Source organism: Colletotrichum fructicola, assembly GCF_000319635.2.
Source record: "Colletotrichum fructicola Nara gc5 chromosome Unknown KSG_Nara_v1_contig11, whole genome shotgun sequence".
Classification (NCBI taxonomy): Eukaryota; Fungi; Ascomycota; class Sordariomycetes; order Glomerellales; family Glomerellaceae; genus Colletotrichum; species Colletotrichum fructicola.
This window is the reverse complement of record NW_027094061.1, coordinates 871,641-885,267: the sequence shown is the minus strand read 5'-3', so window position 1 is coordinate 885,267 and position 13,627 is coordinate 871,641. Positions and strand designations below refer to the sequence as shown.

General features: G+C 50.6%; 6 protein-coding genes across 6 annotated transcripts; 3 read left to right on the top strand and 3 right to left on the bottom strand.

Annotated features, from left to right (window-relative positions):
* Positions 1-107: 107 nt before the first annotated feature.
* ATR7-2 (Short-chain dehydrogenase/reductase ATR7) lies at positions 108-574 on the top strand (the record flags this gene model as incomplete). Its single annotated transcript, XM_066153572.1, has 2 exons — positions 108-500; positions 554-574. The coding sequence occupies 2 exons, from the start codon at positions 108-110 to the stop codon at positions 572-574; spliced, it is 414 nt and encodes a 137-aa protein (XP_066006784.1).
* A 1,236-nt stretch (positions 575-1,810) lies between these two features.
* CGGC5_v016795 (Isoflavone reductase-like protein IRL1) lies at positions 1,811-2,737 on the bottom strand (the record flags this gene model as incomplete). The annotated part of the gene is made up of 1 exon (XM_032037422.1): positions 1,811-2,737. The coding sequence occupies one exon, from the start codon at positions 2,735-2,737 to the stop codon at positions 1,811-1,813; it is 927 nt and encodes a 308-aa protein (XP_031883764.1).
* Positions 2,738-4,471: 1,734 nt separating this feature from the next.
* Positions 4,472-5,610, top strand: atnD-2 (Short chain dehydrogenase atnD; the record flags this gene model as incomplete). The annotated part of the gene is made up of 3 exons (XM_032037421.1): positions 4,472-5,067; positions 5,151-5,426; positions 5,487-5,610. The coding sequence occupies 3 exons, from the start codon at positions 4,472-4,474 to the stop codon at positions 5,608-5,610; spliced, it is 996 nt and encodes a 331-aa protein (XP_031883962.1).
* Positions 5,611-6,205: 595 nt separating this feature from the next.
* On the bottom strand, positions 6,206-7,012 carry CGGC5_v016793 (uncharacterized protein; the record flags this gene model as incomplete). The annotated part of the gene is made up of 5 exons (XM_032037420.1): positions 6,206-6,239; positions 6,332-6,373; positions 6,427-6,733; positions 6,783-6,884; positions 6,937-7,012. 5 exons carry the CDS (start codon positions 7,010-7,012, stop codon positions 6,206-6,208), a joined length of 561 nt encoding a protein of 186 aa, XP_031883816.1.
* Positions 7,013-8,387: 1,375 nt separating this feature from the next.
* On the top strand, positions 8,388-10,246 carry CGGC5_v016792 (putative acyl-coenzyme A synthetase; the record flags this gene model as incomplete). The annotated part of the gene is made up of 4 exons (XM_032037419.1): positions 8,388-8,484; positions 8,560-9,812; positions 9,877-10,001; positions 10,051-10,246. The coding sequence occupies 4 exons, from the start codon at positions 8,388-8,390 to the stop codon at positions 10,244-10,246; spliced, it is 1,671 nt and encodes a 556-aa protein (XP_031883815.1).
* A 1,186-nt stretch (positions 10,247-11,432) lies between these two features.
* On the bottom strand, positions 11,433-13,569 carry aurR2-2 (Aurofusarin cluster transcription factor aurR2; the record flags this gene model as incomplete). The annotated part of the gene is made up of 4 exons (XM_032037417.1): positions 11,433-12,686; positions 12,746-13,195; positions 13,257-13,287; positions 13,346-13,569. The coding sequence occupies 4 exons, from the start codon at positions 13,567-13,569 to the stop codon at positions 11,433-11,435; spliced, it is 1,959 nt and encodes a 652-aa protein (XP_031883813.1).
* Positions 13,570-13,627: the final 58 nt, after the last annotated feature.

Genomic DNA, 13,627 nt, shown 5'->3' with positions numbered 1-13,627 from the left:
AAAACCCAGTACATTTGCAGCTGCGACAGCAGAGACGCGAATGACAGACAGTCAATACTTCGTCCCGTACCCAAAGCCCCGTTTCTCAGCCAATATTTGCCTAAAATATGACAACCCTCCACTTCGCTCTGAGCGATATCCCGAGCTTGCACGGCAAGCGGGTTATCATCACCGGCGCGTCGTCAGGCATCGGACTTGCTGCAGCCCGCATATTCGCAGAGAAAGGAGCATGGGTCCTTAACCTGGATATTAACCCTCCGCCAAGCGGTCAGCCAGAAGATGTCGAGTTTCGTCAGTGCGATATTTCAAGCTGGTCAAGCCTTCTAGATGCCTTTCGGTATGCCGGTGATATTGACATCGCCGTTTCCAACGCTGGTGTCTCAGAAGAGGTTGACTATTTCGCCGACACATTTGACGAAGTGACCGGAGACCTGATCGAGCCCGAGTATCGGGTATTGGACGTCAACCTCCGCGCAGTTGCAAACTTCGTCAAACTCTCCGTCAGTCATTTCCGTCGCCGGAAGTGCCCAGGAAGCATTGTCATCACATCCAGTGCCACGGCATATGCGCCTGAGCAGTCACTCCCCGTGTATAGCGGATCTAAATTAGCTGTAGGCTTGACTCTTCCTCGCATTCCTTTACGCTCGCGTCCACTAATACGCTCGTCTTCAACATATGTAGCTTGTAGGAATGATGCGCGCTTTAAGATCTTCCTTGGCCAATGATAACATCACGATCAACTGTGTTGCGCCAGCCGCCACTATCACGAGCTTGCTACCTCAACATCTGGCTGCGCCCATCATAGCTGCCGGCCTGCCTGTAAGCTCGGCTGGCTTCGTTGGACTTGCTGTGGTTTACTCTGCAATTGCGACTCAACAGCAGAAAGTCGAACTATACGGCAAAGACACTGTTGACCTGGCGAAAAAGCTATCCCGTTGGAATGGACGAACCATCTTAACCTTAGGAGATCGATACACAGAGCTTGAGGGCCCTATAGCGTCGCTGAGACCTAAGTGGTTTGGGCCAGAGAATACGGAACTCACCCGCTTGCAACAAGCAGCGACTGATTTCCGCTTTGATGTTTGACAAGTACAAGAGCGACCTTTTTACTTTACATTTTGAGCCAATTATACCTCCAAATTCCTTGTCTCCGTTTCATGCATACAAAGGCGAGCATGAGGATTTGCACATGCAAAGATGCTCAAAACAAGCCATTCATCAGCATCTCAACAAAATCTCGCAAGGCATGACAATTGATGTTAATGAATCTGGTGTTAATGGCATGGACACGGTGAAGTGTAGTCGTTGCTTCGTGAAGTCCTAGTCATGCGCCAAATTCAGGGGAGGTCTTGCACCCACGCCATTGCAAGGTTGTTACGTATTTTGGATCCGATGATGAGAATCATGAGCCGCTTCCTCTGCTTCTATTTGAGTAAGCAAGAATCTGCGCAATTCAAAGCAACTGAGGAGAATCACGCAGCTGATACTGCCGCCATGGGTGACTTCTTGATGGTGGAAAGATACATGCTGGTCGCTACGGCTTAGCACCTTTGAGCGTTTGTTTCTAGGTGGATTCAACATCTGACATATTAGAAAGCCACAGAGAGGCTTTATTTACAGTTTCGGAGTCAGACACATAACTAGCAGTACGGCTTCACAGCATCTCAATGAGTTCACTACAACGTCATGTTTACCTTTGTGAACTGTGGTCATATTCAGACTTCGAGGCCAGACGTGAACAATGCTTAGATGTACGTATAGTTGTGTATAATTATTTGAACTGCAGGATATTCTTTCACTCAACATATAACTACTGTCCCTCGATCTCCTTGACAACTCTCTTGGTGGTCTCGTCGAGATCCTCGGCTTCAAGACCAATCTTGGTCAGGTCAGTGACCTTGTCGTTGTAGTCACCTCCCCAGCCAGCTCTCATGTGGTTAACATAGAAGGAAATCAGACCAGCGACATGGTCACCCTGTTTAGCGGCCTCCTCAGCCTGGGCAACAACAGTGGCGGCGTCAGGCTCCTCGATCTTCCAGTCTTTGTCGGTGGTACCAGTAGCACGCTGAATGCTGTCGAGCATGTCGCGCTGGCTGATGTAGAAAGACTTAAGATAGAAAGGCTTGTTGCGGTACTTCTCAAGCTCGGTGTCGGGCAGGCTCAGAACACCAGCGGTACCCTTGCCGGTGGTGCCAATGTTGGTTGTGATAAACTTGGTCTTTCCACCGTCGTACAGCTTGGCGGTGCGGTTCTTAATGTCGATGCCCCAGAAACCGGCGCCCATGGACCAATCGTACCAGGGGTTGTTGACAATAGCGATCCAGTTGGAGCCGAGCTCCTCAATCAACTTGCGGATCTGGATCTTGCCCTGGAGAATAGGGCTGGAATCGAGAAGCTTAGAAGGGTCCGGGGCGGAGCCGTACTCGGTGGGCAGGATCCACTTCACACCGGCCTTAGCGGCGGCGCGAATCAGAGGCTCCTGGCCTGTTGCGTAGCTGGAGAAGCCGAGGGCGAGCTGGACGACATCCTGGCCTTGGAATGCGGAGACGAGGAAGGACTCGTCTTCGTAGCTTCCCTTCTTCACGATCACACCCTCGGGGAACGTGGCAGTTGATTCGGTGCGGGTGACCGCGGTAATAGTGTGGATGCCCTTGGCGAGGAGAGCCTTAAGGGTGCCGCCACCAACGTTGCCGCTGGCACCGACAATGGCGATCTTGCGTCCCTGTTGTCCAGACATTTTATAAAGACTAAAGGTTTGATAAGTTGTGTAGTTGTAGTTGATGTAAGACGTCGGTTGGGCGGTGGATTTCAAGTACACTGCTTCGTCCGTTTGCGGCGATTGGCGTGGTGGAATGCTAAGCTTTGGCGGCTGAAGTATATCGGTTCAGTGAGGAGGATGTTGATGTTGTTTAGTACTGATGCAGAGGAGGAAACTGGTTTTGGGGGAAGAAATGAGGTCTCTTTAATATTCCATTCACGCCTTTCGAGTTCAACCCATCTCAATGTCGACATCGACAGATCGATAATCCATGGCTACTAGGTATGAGGATTTGCTTCCGAGATGCGTCAGCGGATCCAGATCAGTTCAGGCTTGACCCTGTGGCGTCTTGCAAACCAACAAAGAGGACGCGCGCGGTTTCGTCGTGGGGTTTTGGCCTCCCCACCGCTCTGCCCTGGACTTCACTAAAAGACACCGGTGGTCCACTGACTAATGGAATGCAAGATTTCTAAGCCCACTGTTTGCACCTACCAATTACAGAGCATTTTGGCATTGTTGGCCGGGATGCGGCCCTTTCGGGTACGATGGCAGTCCGAGCCGGAGGTAAATTAGCCTGTTCAGGCCTAAACCAAAATCCTTCCGGAGTTTGCACCGATCTTTTTGGGGGTCAATTAGTCCCCGATAGCTCTCGAATGTTCGCGGTGAATAAGCTCGCACCAGCCCCATTGACAATTGCATCCATGATTGAGTCTCATAGTGTGCTCTTACCTTTGAAGCCCCAAGCATCTGGAGGCTTCGCAATGCACACCCTCGAGCGGGGCCTCATGCTTCTCGTTAATTGTGTATAGATGACGTTTTCTTTACAACTTAGAACAGGAAAACGGCTCGAATTGGAGCTACGATCTTGGGAGAACGTATTTTGAGATGCTGGCCACATGTTTTAGACATTTGTGGCTAGGTACGGCCAACCGGCCTCAGCTGGCAAGCGGACGGATGCATTTTGAGCCCGCCATCAGCTTTTCGCCGTCAATTGCTGCGTCCAACACTGAAAGGTCAAAGTTCGTGATTGACATGACAAGTCGAATGTGCCGTAAACGGTCTCATTTGGTCGGGCCATTTTGAAGACAACTAAGGTCTATCACGATGTCAACGAATGCGCGCCACTCAGATTCTTGCACTGACCATAATGGCCGGATCATCGACTGATTTAGACCCACAGGCCTGCGGTTCCTGTGTCATGGCCACAGTGAAGGGAGAAAAGAGCAATTGAGACCGAACCCGAAAGTGAGATAAGGAGGGGCTATCAATAGAGTCACGACAGCCACGCACCCGAGGAACAACGGAGACACGGCGTGAACTCGGCCGGCTCATCGCCGTCAGTGGATCATCTGGTGTGGGACGGCTTCCGCAGCCACCATACCCAATCAGGCAACAAATCTCTGATTGGTCAAGGTGGGAATTGTGTTGGAAGCCTCCTGTCAGATGCGTCGTCTTGGTACCAAAAGTGAAAGACTTGAGTGCACATGAAGCTTGAGATTCTAGGCAAACACCGGAGATTATGCTGTACGGAGTCCGAAAAACAGGAAAATGATGGTATCCCCGAGACGGAGGAGGGTTGCCAGAGTCAAGTAACAGCCATAAAAGGATGAGACTCGCTCGAGATGCTGGAAATGGAAAAGTAGCAGACATTGCAAACCTACATTTCAACTACTCCTGCCCTGAACTCTATCCTGGATCTTTCCCAAAGACGCCATGGATACCATAGGCTTTATTCGCGCTCAGCGACAAAATCTTCCCATCATCCCAACAAAGGAGACCTGCGCCGGCAAAACCTACATCATCACAGGGTCAAACTCTGGCATTGGCTTTGAAGCGGTCAAGCACCTTGTCAATCTTGGATCAGCTCGTGTGATTATCGCCGTCAGATCCATTGAGAGAGGTCAAGATGCAAAGGCTCGCATCGATGCCTCCACCGGCAGACCGGATGTCACCGAGGTTTGGCGGCTCGACATGTCATCTTATGACTCCATCCGAGCTTTTGCGAAGAGAGCTTCTTCGGAGCTCAACCGTCTTGACGGATTGGTTGAGAACGCCACTGCAGCCCTGGATGAGTGGACAGTAGCTGAAGGCATGGAGACAAGCATCACTGTTAACATCATCGGCACAGTCATGCTGGCACTGCTTCTTCATCCAAAGTTGATGGAGACGGCCAAGACTTCAGACTCTCAACCCCATATCGTGGTTGTTACCTCTGGACTTGGTTTCACGCAGCCGGACTTTCTGAAATACGCAGACAAGGATGTCTTTGATGTTTTAAATACCCAAGGGGAGTCTCCCATGGGAAAAAGGTACGTCACAAGTCTTCTAGCTACTCTTCACTCATCTAAATAAGAGGTGACATGCAAATGACTTACTTACTGAACGACTGTAGATACTCCGTCACCAAGCTGGTTCAGATACTTGCCATCCGACAACTCGCGACCATCCTACCAGCGTCTCGCACCGGCGTCGTCTTAAACCTCCTCAATCCCGGGCTTTGCAACACAGGTCTGGCAAAATATGGCAGAATGGCCCTACGGCTTCAGGTTTGGATGATGAACGCGGTGATTGGAAGAACTCCGGAGATGGGGAGCCGCACGATCTTGCATAGCATGTTTGCTGGGGCAGAAAGCCATGGGCAATATATCTCAGATTGCCAGATCAAAGAGTAAGTCTACATCCATGGCCTACGAAGCATCCATTAGCATAAATGCTAATTCAAACACAGCCACTGGGTGCCTGAGTGGGTGAAGAATGAGAGCGGACAAAAGTTTCAGAACATGGTCTGGACTCAACTGGCAACCAGAGTAGAACAGATCGAGCCACGATGTGTGAAGAACCTGGTCGGTTGATATCTTCATATGTTGGATTCCTCGTTTTCACCTGCTGTAAGCTCAATACAAAAGCCAAATTCCTAAATATTTCTATGAGGGGGTAATTGAAAGGTTTTGAACCTTTGTCCATATTGCTTTGCCTTGAGGGCAATGAAACGAACCTATCCAAGGAAACCGTCGCATCTCTGTTTCAATCTGCATCCAGCCCTGTAGTCCCGAAGTTTTAATTTCCAGATGCAGAAGAGGAAGGAGCCATGAATCATCCTCCAGTTCAAATACAGATATGCTTCCGAGCAGTAGAAGCCAAAGTCTTACTTGAGCGGAGCATGAGACATCGCCTAGCATCTCTTCTATGACACCTTTGAGTTCGTCCCGTAGTAGGTCGCAGCGCAAGTGCCGTTGACGACCAAATTGAAGCATCAAGCTGCTGATGTAACACGCCAAACCTGAAAGACATGCTTTCTGCACCGTGCTGAGTGTAGAATTATCTGCCAGCCGTATTCGGACCAGTCGATGGCAGAGAGATACTAGCGTGCCCTGAAAGTCGTACGAGGCAAGTGTCGGTCTCCGTTTCTCACAGATATCGTTGAACATGAAACAACATCTTTCAATGTCACTGACAAGTTGACAGACCACGGATGATGCACCTTGAAAGATGACAGATAGAGTTCCGGGCACACACCCCTGTGTAGTTGCCAATTCTTCCACCACGCGTTTGGGTATCTCCATGTAGGGATACCTCGGCCAGGAGTTCGTGTGCAAAGCATATTGCACATCAGTCCTAACACCAAAGTCAGTGTTTCGCCACAGCCTTTGGCCATGTTCACAGCTCACCGGCATATCTTCTGCAACACTTCCAAATTGTCCTCGAAAACGCGGATACCTCCGCGAAGTTCAATCATCTGATAAAGCCCTCTGAGGTGCACGTTGTACTTTTCGAGATCACCCCTGACAGATTCCTGGACACTAAACATGCATGCAAGGCCTATGGTTGTGCCCGACAAAGCCTCAGCCCCAGACAACCTCTCGTTGATCATGTTGAAAGCTTGGTTGGTATGCAGTATGGCTTGCTCTGAATCCTTCTCTGACCGTTGAAAGAAGTCGAGGCAGGTCGCAACTGTAGCAAGTGATACATGAAAAACTAGTGGATGTTAGGAAACCTGTCTCGCAACCCAATTCACTACACGAACAGGCTTTATCGTTGATAATGTATTGAAGCCATGCGGACTTGAGAGGGTCAGGTGCGTGGCATATCTCTGGTGGATAGATAGCCTCGCCGACGACACTGAAGACTATAATAACGCCATTAGCCAAGTTTCGTGTCCTAGCGCGATCCATACGTACACTGATGAAGCAACAGGCGCGTATGTGGTAGTAATTCTGCCCCTGGTGAGAAGTTTGAGATGTCGTTTCCAACCATGCGTCGCAATGATCCTATCACTCCCGTAGGTTCGACTGTCGATCTCTGTGTCTGCTTGGCGCCGTGGACGCTCTTTCGAACGCGTCTTGATAAAGTTTTTCCGGCATTTTTCCCCTTCATAACATGACTTCTGGCAGCCTTTCGGCTGCTCCGGGTGTCATTTCCAGCTTCAACGAAATGGAATTGCATCTCTGCATAAGCCGATCGACGCCCACAATTGTTTTACCCGTCGTTATTGGTGCGAATCATGAGGGGTTCGTCTACAGGCAGGCAGAAGAGAGAGAGTGTGTGAGGATAACTGGCAGTCAGTTTAAAAGCCCGAAGGCTGACGTGGGAATAAGTTGAAGACGGCAACAAGCCGGGGTTAATTCGATTAAACCCGACCACTAAGCAAGCACCTAGCCATCGTCACGAATTTGAACGCGGCGCAGCAAGGGCATTGGGACTTCAGTCACCGAATATCCCCCAATCAATGACATTCTCCTGGATAAGCAAGAACATCCGGGATCAACAAGTGGACCCCTAGAAGGAGCAACATTACTTACGCCACCCGTGATAAGTGTTCACTCAAGGTCGTTGTAACATGCCAAGCCTGGGCTGAATCGTCGCCTCGAGCAGAAGCCCTTGAAACAATTATGAACATTCGGCTACATAGCAGATCATTGCGTTCCCAACACTAATGAGCAGGAGATGGACGATGAATTTGTCGCCCATGCATGGATCGTAGCTAACCTCCACGGAATTTCCCCGCACATCCACCCCGGACACCAGTACACCAGTCACCGCCGAAAATGCTGGCTCGGGTTCTCGGGTCCTCAACACGTTGGAGTTCCCCCGCAGCCAAGGAACACAAAATAGTAACGCGCTAATGAAGGGGTTACCCCAACGAGTAACCACTGACACGTCTCCATGACCTCGGCAGACACGATCTGAGTCGATGCAAGGGAGCGCAGGGCGCCGGCTTGTCACGGCCTTCGCGGGTGAAGAGACCCATAACGCAGCCAGCCCCCAATCTTGATAAGAATAATGCGGGGAAGCGAGTCGGAGGCTGCGATTCACCAACACTCTCATTTCTCGGTCAGACCCCCTTCAACTTAACTTAGGTACTTCACGTCACATCCCCAAGCTCTCTTCATTCCGCGTGCACTGGCCCCTCTCCGAACGCCGCCAATTGCCAGTTCCGCGCGGGCCTTCACTTTATTTTGTCTCTCCACTGTTCCCATTCAGCCGGATTGGGCCTCGTCAAAACATCACCCCCCACGATTCCTCATCAAGTCTTCGTTCATGAACGCAACGCAGCTTACATGATACATCTTTGCTCATAGTGGAGACCACAATAACAAGAAACGGAAACAAATCCACAGCATATTTCACAATGGCAACAATTGTTGAGAAGCGGGGTGGCCAGACCATCTACCGATCTCCCGATACAATTGACCTCCCAAAAGTCGATTTGCTAACGTTTTTGTTTGGTATGTGTGACCATCCACAGCCTCCGCGTGCCTTACTGTAGACATTTCAGCCTTCGATACTGAACCCGGTCTCAGATTATCCCAATGAGAGACTCAACGACGACACAATCCTCCACGCGGAGGCCGCAGACCCGAGCAAGTCTATCACCAAGGGGCGTTTGGTGACCACCCTGAAACAACTTGCTCACACCCTGCGCCATAAATATGGCATTCAAAAAGGAGATGTCGTACAAGTCATCTTCACGGGTCACTACATGGCCCCGACCGTCTTCTACGGCATCATGGCCGCCGGCGGGTCCGTCGCAGCGTCAACTCCGTCTTCGTCTCCGCCTGAAGTCGCCCGCCAGATCAATCTTACCGAGAGCAAGATGGTCATCTGCAGCCCTGATCTGAAAGCTCTAGCCGCCGCTGGAGGAACGGCAGCCGGCCTGCCTGCAGACCGCATTCTCTATATTGGCGACACACACGAGTTCAAGCTCTTTGAAGCTAAGACAGATAAGGAAGTGCCTCTATCAAAGGAACAGCTGGACTGGGAACGCGTCACAGACCAGACAACTTTGGAGAATACTGTTGGTTGCTACATCTACAGTAGTGGTACCACTGGCGTCCCCAAGGCCGTCAAAATTTCGCACGCGAATATGATCGCCCAAACAATGTTCATCTCCACGCCCACGATTGAGTACTACAAGAAGCGTCCCGGTCCCGGGATGAAGTACATCACCCTGGCTCATCTTCCGGCTGCCCATATCTCAGGCCTGCAGGCATACATTGTGAACCAGACTTTCATGGGAGGCGTTGTCTACTGGATGAAGAAGTTCAACTTCCCAGAGTTTCTCGATTACATGAAGAAGTACAAGGTCACAACATTCTTCAGCGTACCACCCATTTACCTCATGATCGCCAAGTCTCCTCTCGTCACAGACCAATTTGACTCCGTTGAATTTGCGCTCACCGGAGCGGCAGCACTCGGAAGGGAAACGCAAATCGAAGCGCAGAAAAAGATTGGAAAGGGCAAGGGAATCCTCGGTCAAACTTGGGGCCTCAGCGAAACAACGGGCGGCTTTACTATTCTTCCTCGACATATGACCGACGATACCGGCAGCGTTTCTCCGATTGTCGCGAACTGTGAGGCTCGGCTGGTGGACGAGGAAGGCAAAGACGTCGAGGTTGGAGAACCTGGCGAGATGTGGTGCCGTGGACCCATCGTGACGAAGGGTTATTACAAGAACGAGCAGGCGAATAAGGAGGCCTTCGTCGACGGCTGGTTTTGCACTGGCGACAGACTCTCTTTCAAGGATGGCAAATTTTATTTTGTTGATCGCAAGAAGGTACGTCTTCACACAGTATACCAGAACTATCACAGTCATCGAAAATTGACCGACGTGAATTTAGGAACTCATCAAGTACAAAGGGTTCCAAGTTGCTCCGGCGGAGCTAGAGGCCTTGCTAGTGACTCACCCAAAGATCCAGGACGCAGCAGTCATTGGCGTGGATGGGGAAGGGACAGAGCTTCCAAGGTGCGTAGCGGCTGGACTGCTTAGAGATTCTTACTAACAGCTTCCTCAGGGCATATGTGGTGGCGGACAAGAAGCAAATCTCAGCAGAGGAGATTGCTAAATGGGTCGAGGGACAGGTCGCCAGCTACAAGAAGCTGCGGGGCGGGGTCATTTTCATAGATGCTATCCCCAAAAGCCCTTCTGGCAAGATTCTGCGAAAGGACTTGAGGGCTTTGGTCAAACGCGAGACTTCTGCGAAGCTCTAAGGCTCATCCGGAAAGCTGTGCGTCAGGAAATTCTAATGGTAGTCGGACGAAGAAATTTCCGTGATGCTTTGGTAAATGGCTATCACGGTACTAGCTTGGACATTTTAAGTTAGCAGAAAAGGGAAGCGGCTACGAAGGGTTGTCTAGAGCTTGTCCACCTTGTGCGTTGAACTACGTTAAGGAGAAAAGATACAACTTGTTACAAGCCATTGTGTTAATTGGGACTTGGGTATATATTTATTTCCTCTTCAACAGAAAATGCACTTTTCTCTCTTCCGACCATTTATCCCACACAGTCCTCTGTTGCATACAATTGTCACCACTCACAGCCTCCATCGCAAATACCACACGCCCTATTCTATCAACATGGGCCTTCGAACGGTGCTCGGTAATGCCATTGCAGGTATCAAAAGTGATTTCGAAACCGCCGCCTTCTTTCTGTTCAACTGCAAAATCCCACGACGACATCGCAGGCATTGTGTCGAGTGCGGCCGGACTGAGGTTGGCTATCAAACCAACCCGGATGTCATTACCATTGATGCCCCGCCGCCATACTCCCCGCCGCCATACTCTCCGTCGCCATACTCTCCGCCTTCATATTCACCATATTCCTTGCCTTCATATCCATCATACTCTCCGCCGCCGTATCACGGTACCAGAAGCCGATTAGATACATTCCTTGACGACTTCTCCTACTACTCCCCCGAGTACTAAGACGACGGCACGATCCAATCAATTGATATGTGTTGTTCCCACAACCTCCTGCGTCAACTCCGTCGGCCGTGGCATGATGAACTCGGTTTCATAAGGAGCCTAGGACCTCTCGCAAACAGACCGCCAAGTACGTCTCTGGAAAGAAAAGCCGGCCAACCCCCCGTTCGGCTGTGGTCAGCATGGCTATATTAGGGATCTCAATCAAGTAAGCTTCGTCTGGACATGTTCGAAGGCCTCATTACAGCCCAGCTAATGCTCGATAGCAAACCCTTAGGACTTATCACATCAGTCTATTCGGACCTCTCCATTTCGACTACTGAATACAGGGGTCGCAGCGAGACAACGTCGTCACAAGCGTCATCATTTGGATGTCCTTTCGAGGCACATGCTACGCCGGGTGCCGTCACATTTCCGATTCTTGTATATAGACTTTCACCTCGATCAAAATCTACCAATGGTAGTGTCGAGGTCATCAATTATCATAGGCCATAAACGATAACGGATTTGCTTTCGATGGTTCTTGCCCACCTGGCACCTTGTCGACTAGCAAATATTGCCAGAACTCCCAATCCATATCCATACTCTCACGTCCCATTGCAAATGAGCCATCATGTATATCTTGTGGTAGCTGCTGCCAGTCGGTCATCACAGCGTTGTTGTCGTCGTCAATGCTAGCGTTGGATGGGAGGCTGTACGGAGTGTGCGGACCACCATCACCTGACACCGTCGTGGAATTGCATGTGGGATTCTGTTCTTGAAACCCCGGACTAGATTCCCTCCGGAGGCTTGACATGAAGGGCGGTTCTGCTAGCGGTGGGAAGCCTCGCTGTTGTCCATTGGCTTGTGCCTTTTTCCAAGACCTGCATGTGAGATTTCCAAGAGCTCGGTACAAAGGCTCATTTCGATTCGAAATGAATGACGGGTGGTGCTCGTAGACTTGGTTGATCACGTCCCATGCTCGCTCTGCGAGCTGACTATTTCCGCAGCTGGGAAGGGTTCCGACGAGTAAGACAAACGTTTCGAAGGGAAAGAAATTAGAAACGTGCCATAAGAAGTGTTGAAGTGAAGGTGTTGTATGGGCCACAATGTCGTATTGAATGACCTCCATGCTATTTTCCAGGAGCATCTCTATTTGGTCTGGGCTCAATTCTGTGTCTTTGTCCTGGCGCCGCATGGGATGGCAAGTCGATATTCGAAGTTGGCAGATAGCGGATCGAGCCATGCTCAGCGCTAGGTGGTTCAGAGGAATCCCCTTGTCAATGTTCCTTAGGTACCTGTGCTCAATCGTCTTTTCAAGATCGTCAACAGCTTTGAGGAACTTGACTCTCCCGTCACTTGATGTTCCGAAACCAGGAAGTGTCTTTTGGTGTATCATCCACGCTCCGATCTCAATTCGGACGGAGCAGAAAGCCATTTCCGTGGTAATTGGGGATGGAGGGGGTGGCAGTCCCATAGACGGCACGAGATCTCCATCATTAACGTTTACAGGCTTATTGGTGTCACCAAGGAGGTAGGCTGACGGGTTCATAGAAGCCCCAGTCACCTGAGCAGCTCGGCCATCCAGGATAATAATCTGCCACCAAACCCGTCGTCGCATCTCTGCTTCGAAAGGAGAGAGACCCTTTAGGGACGTTTCGCGGTGTAGGCCCATTCTCTGGCCCATCCGGGTGGCTAGGCCAGTCATAAGCCAGAGTATATCGTTGTCGCATAGATACCGGAGAGCGAGCTTCACCAAGCCAGTCAGTCATGTGCACAGATCGAAAAAGGTAATTGACGCAGACCTACCAAGTAAACTGTGAATGCTTGAAGTACTTTGAGGTTCGTAGACCTGAGGAAGTCGACTCTACTCAATGCCACCTCGGTAGCGTACCGGTACCTCGCAAGGTGCTTTTCTCTCGGCTCGTCGAGAAGGTTTCGGCACTCTTCGTCTGTCAAGGAGACGACTGCAATAAGATAGATGGAGAATATGAGAGCTTCCGTTGATCGATCGGTTGCTGTTGGATTTGAGAGCATTCTAAGAACCTCTTCCTGCATAGATGGACCATGGATGATCTTCGTCAGAGGATGGACGTTGCTCAGGAAGACCTGCCATAACTTGAATGATTGGATAGGCGATGGGTGTAGTAGCTCTGGGGACTGCATCTGTTGGTGGCCGAAGATGAGATTGATTTGGGGTGGAGACGAGTGTCTTGCTGAAGATCTCTCGTCCTCCGAGCTCGCGCTTCTGGGCCCCAGCTACGATGTATCGTTAGTCGGGCAAGGAGTACCATCCCCAAGCGGACTCAATTTGGCTTACCTCACCGCCGAGGCTCGTCCACAGCTTGTTGCTGTAAAACAAAATCGTCAGCTCATACCAAAAGAAAATCCTAAGTGCGGTCAACCTACTCCTCAACATAGCGTCGCTCGTCTCCGTTTGCAACCACTTGCCCGGTGCTACCGGACGGACCACCAGATGTTGGCCTCGGTCGGCTCTGGCTTCCGCGGGCAGATTTGACGCAGTCTTTGCCTGTTTTGATACAATATGTGCATGGAGTATGCCCATTGCATCTAATCTTGCGGTTCTGGCATGGGACACACGAGTGCCCCCTGGTGATCTTCAATTCGGCCATATCGGAGGTTTGAATGACGGCCCGCTTCGTGGTCGGAGAGGTTCGCGGAAAGCTCGTA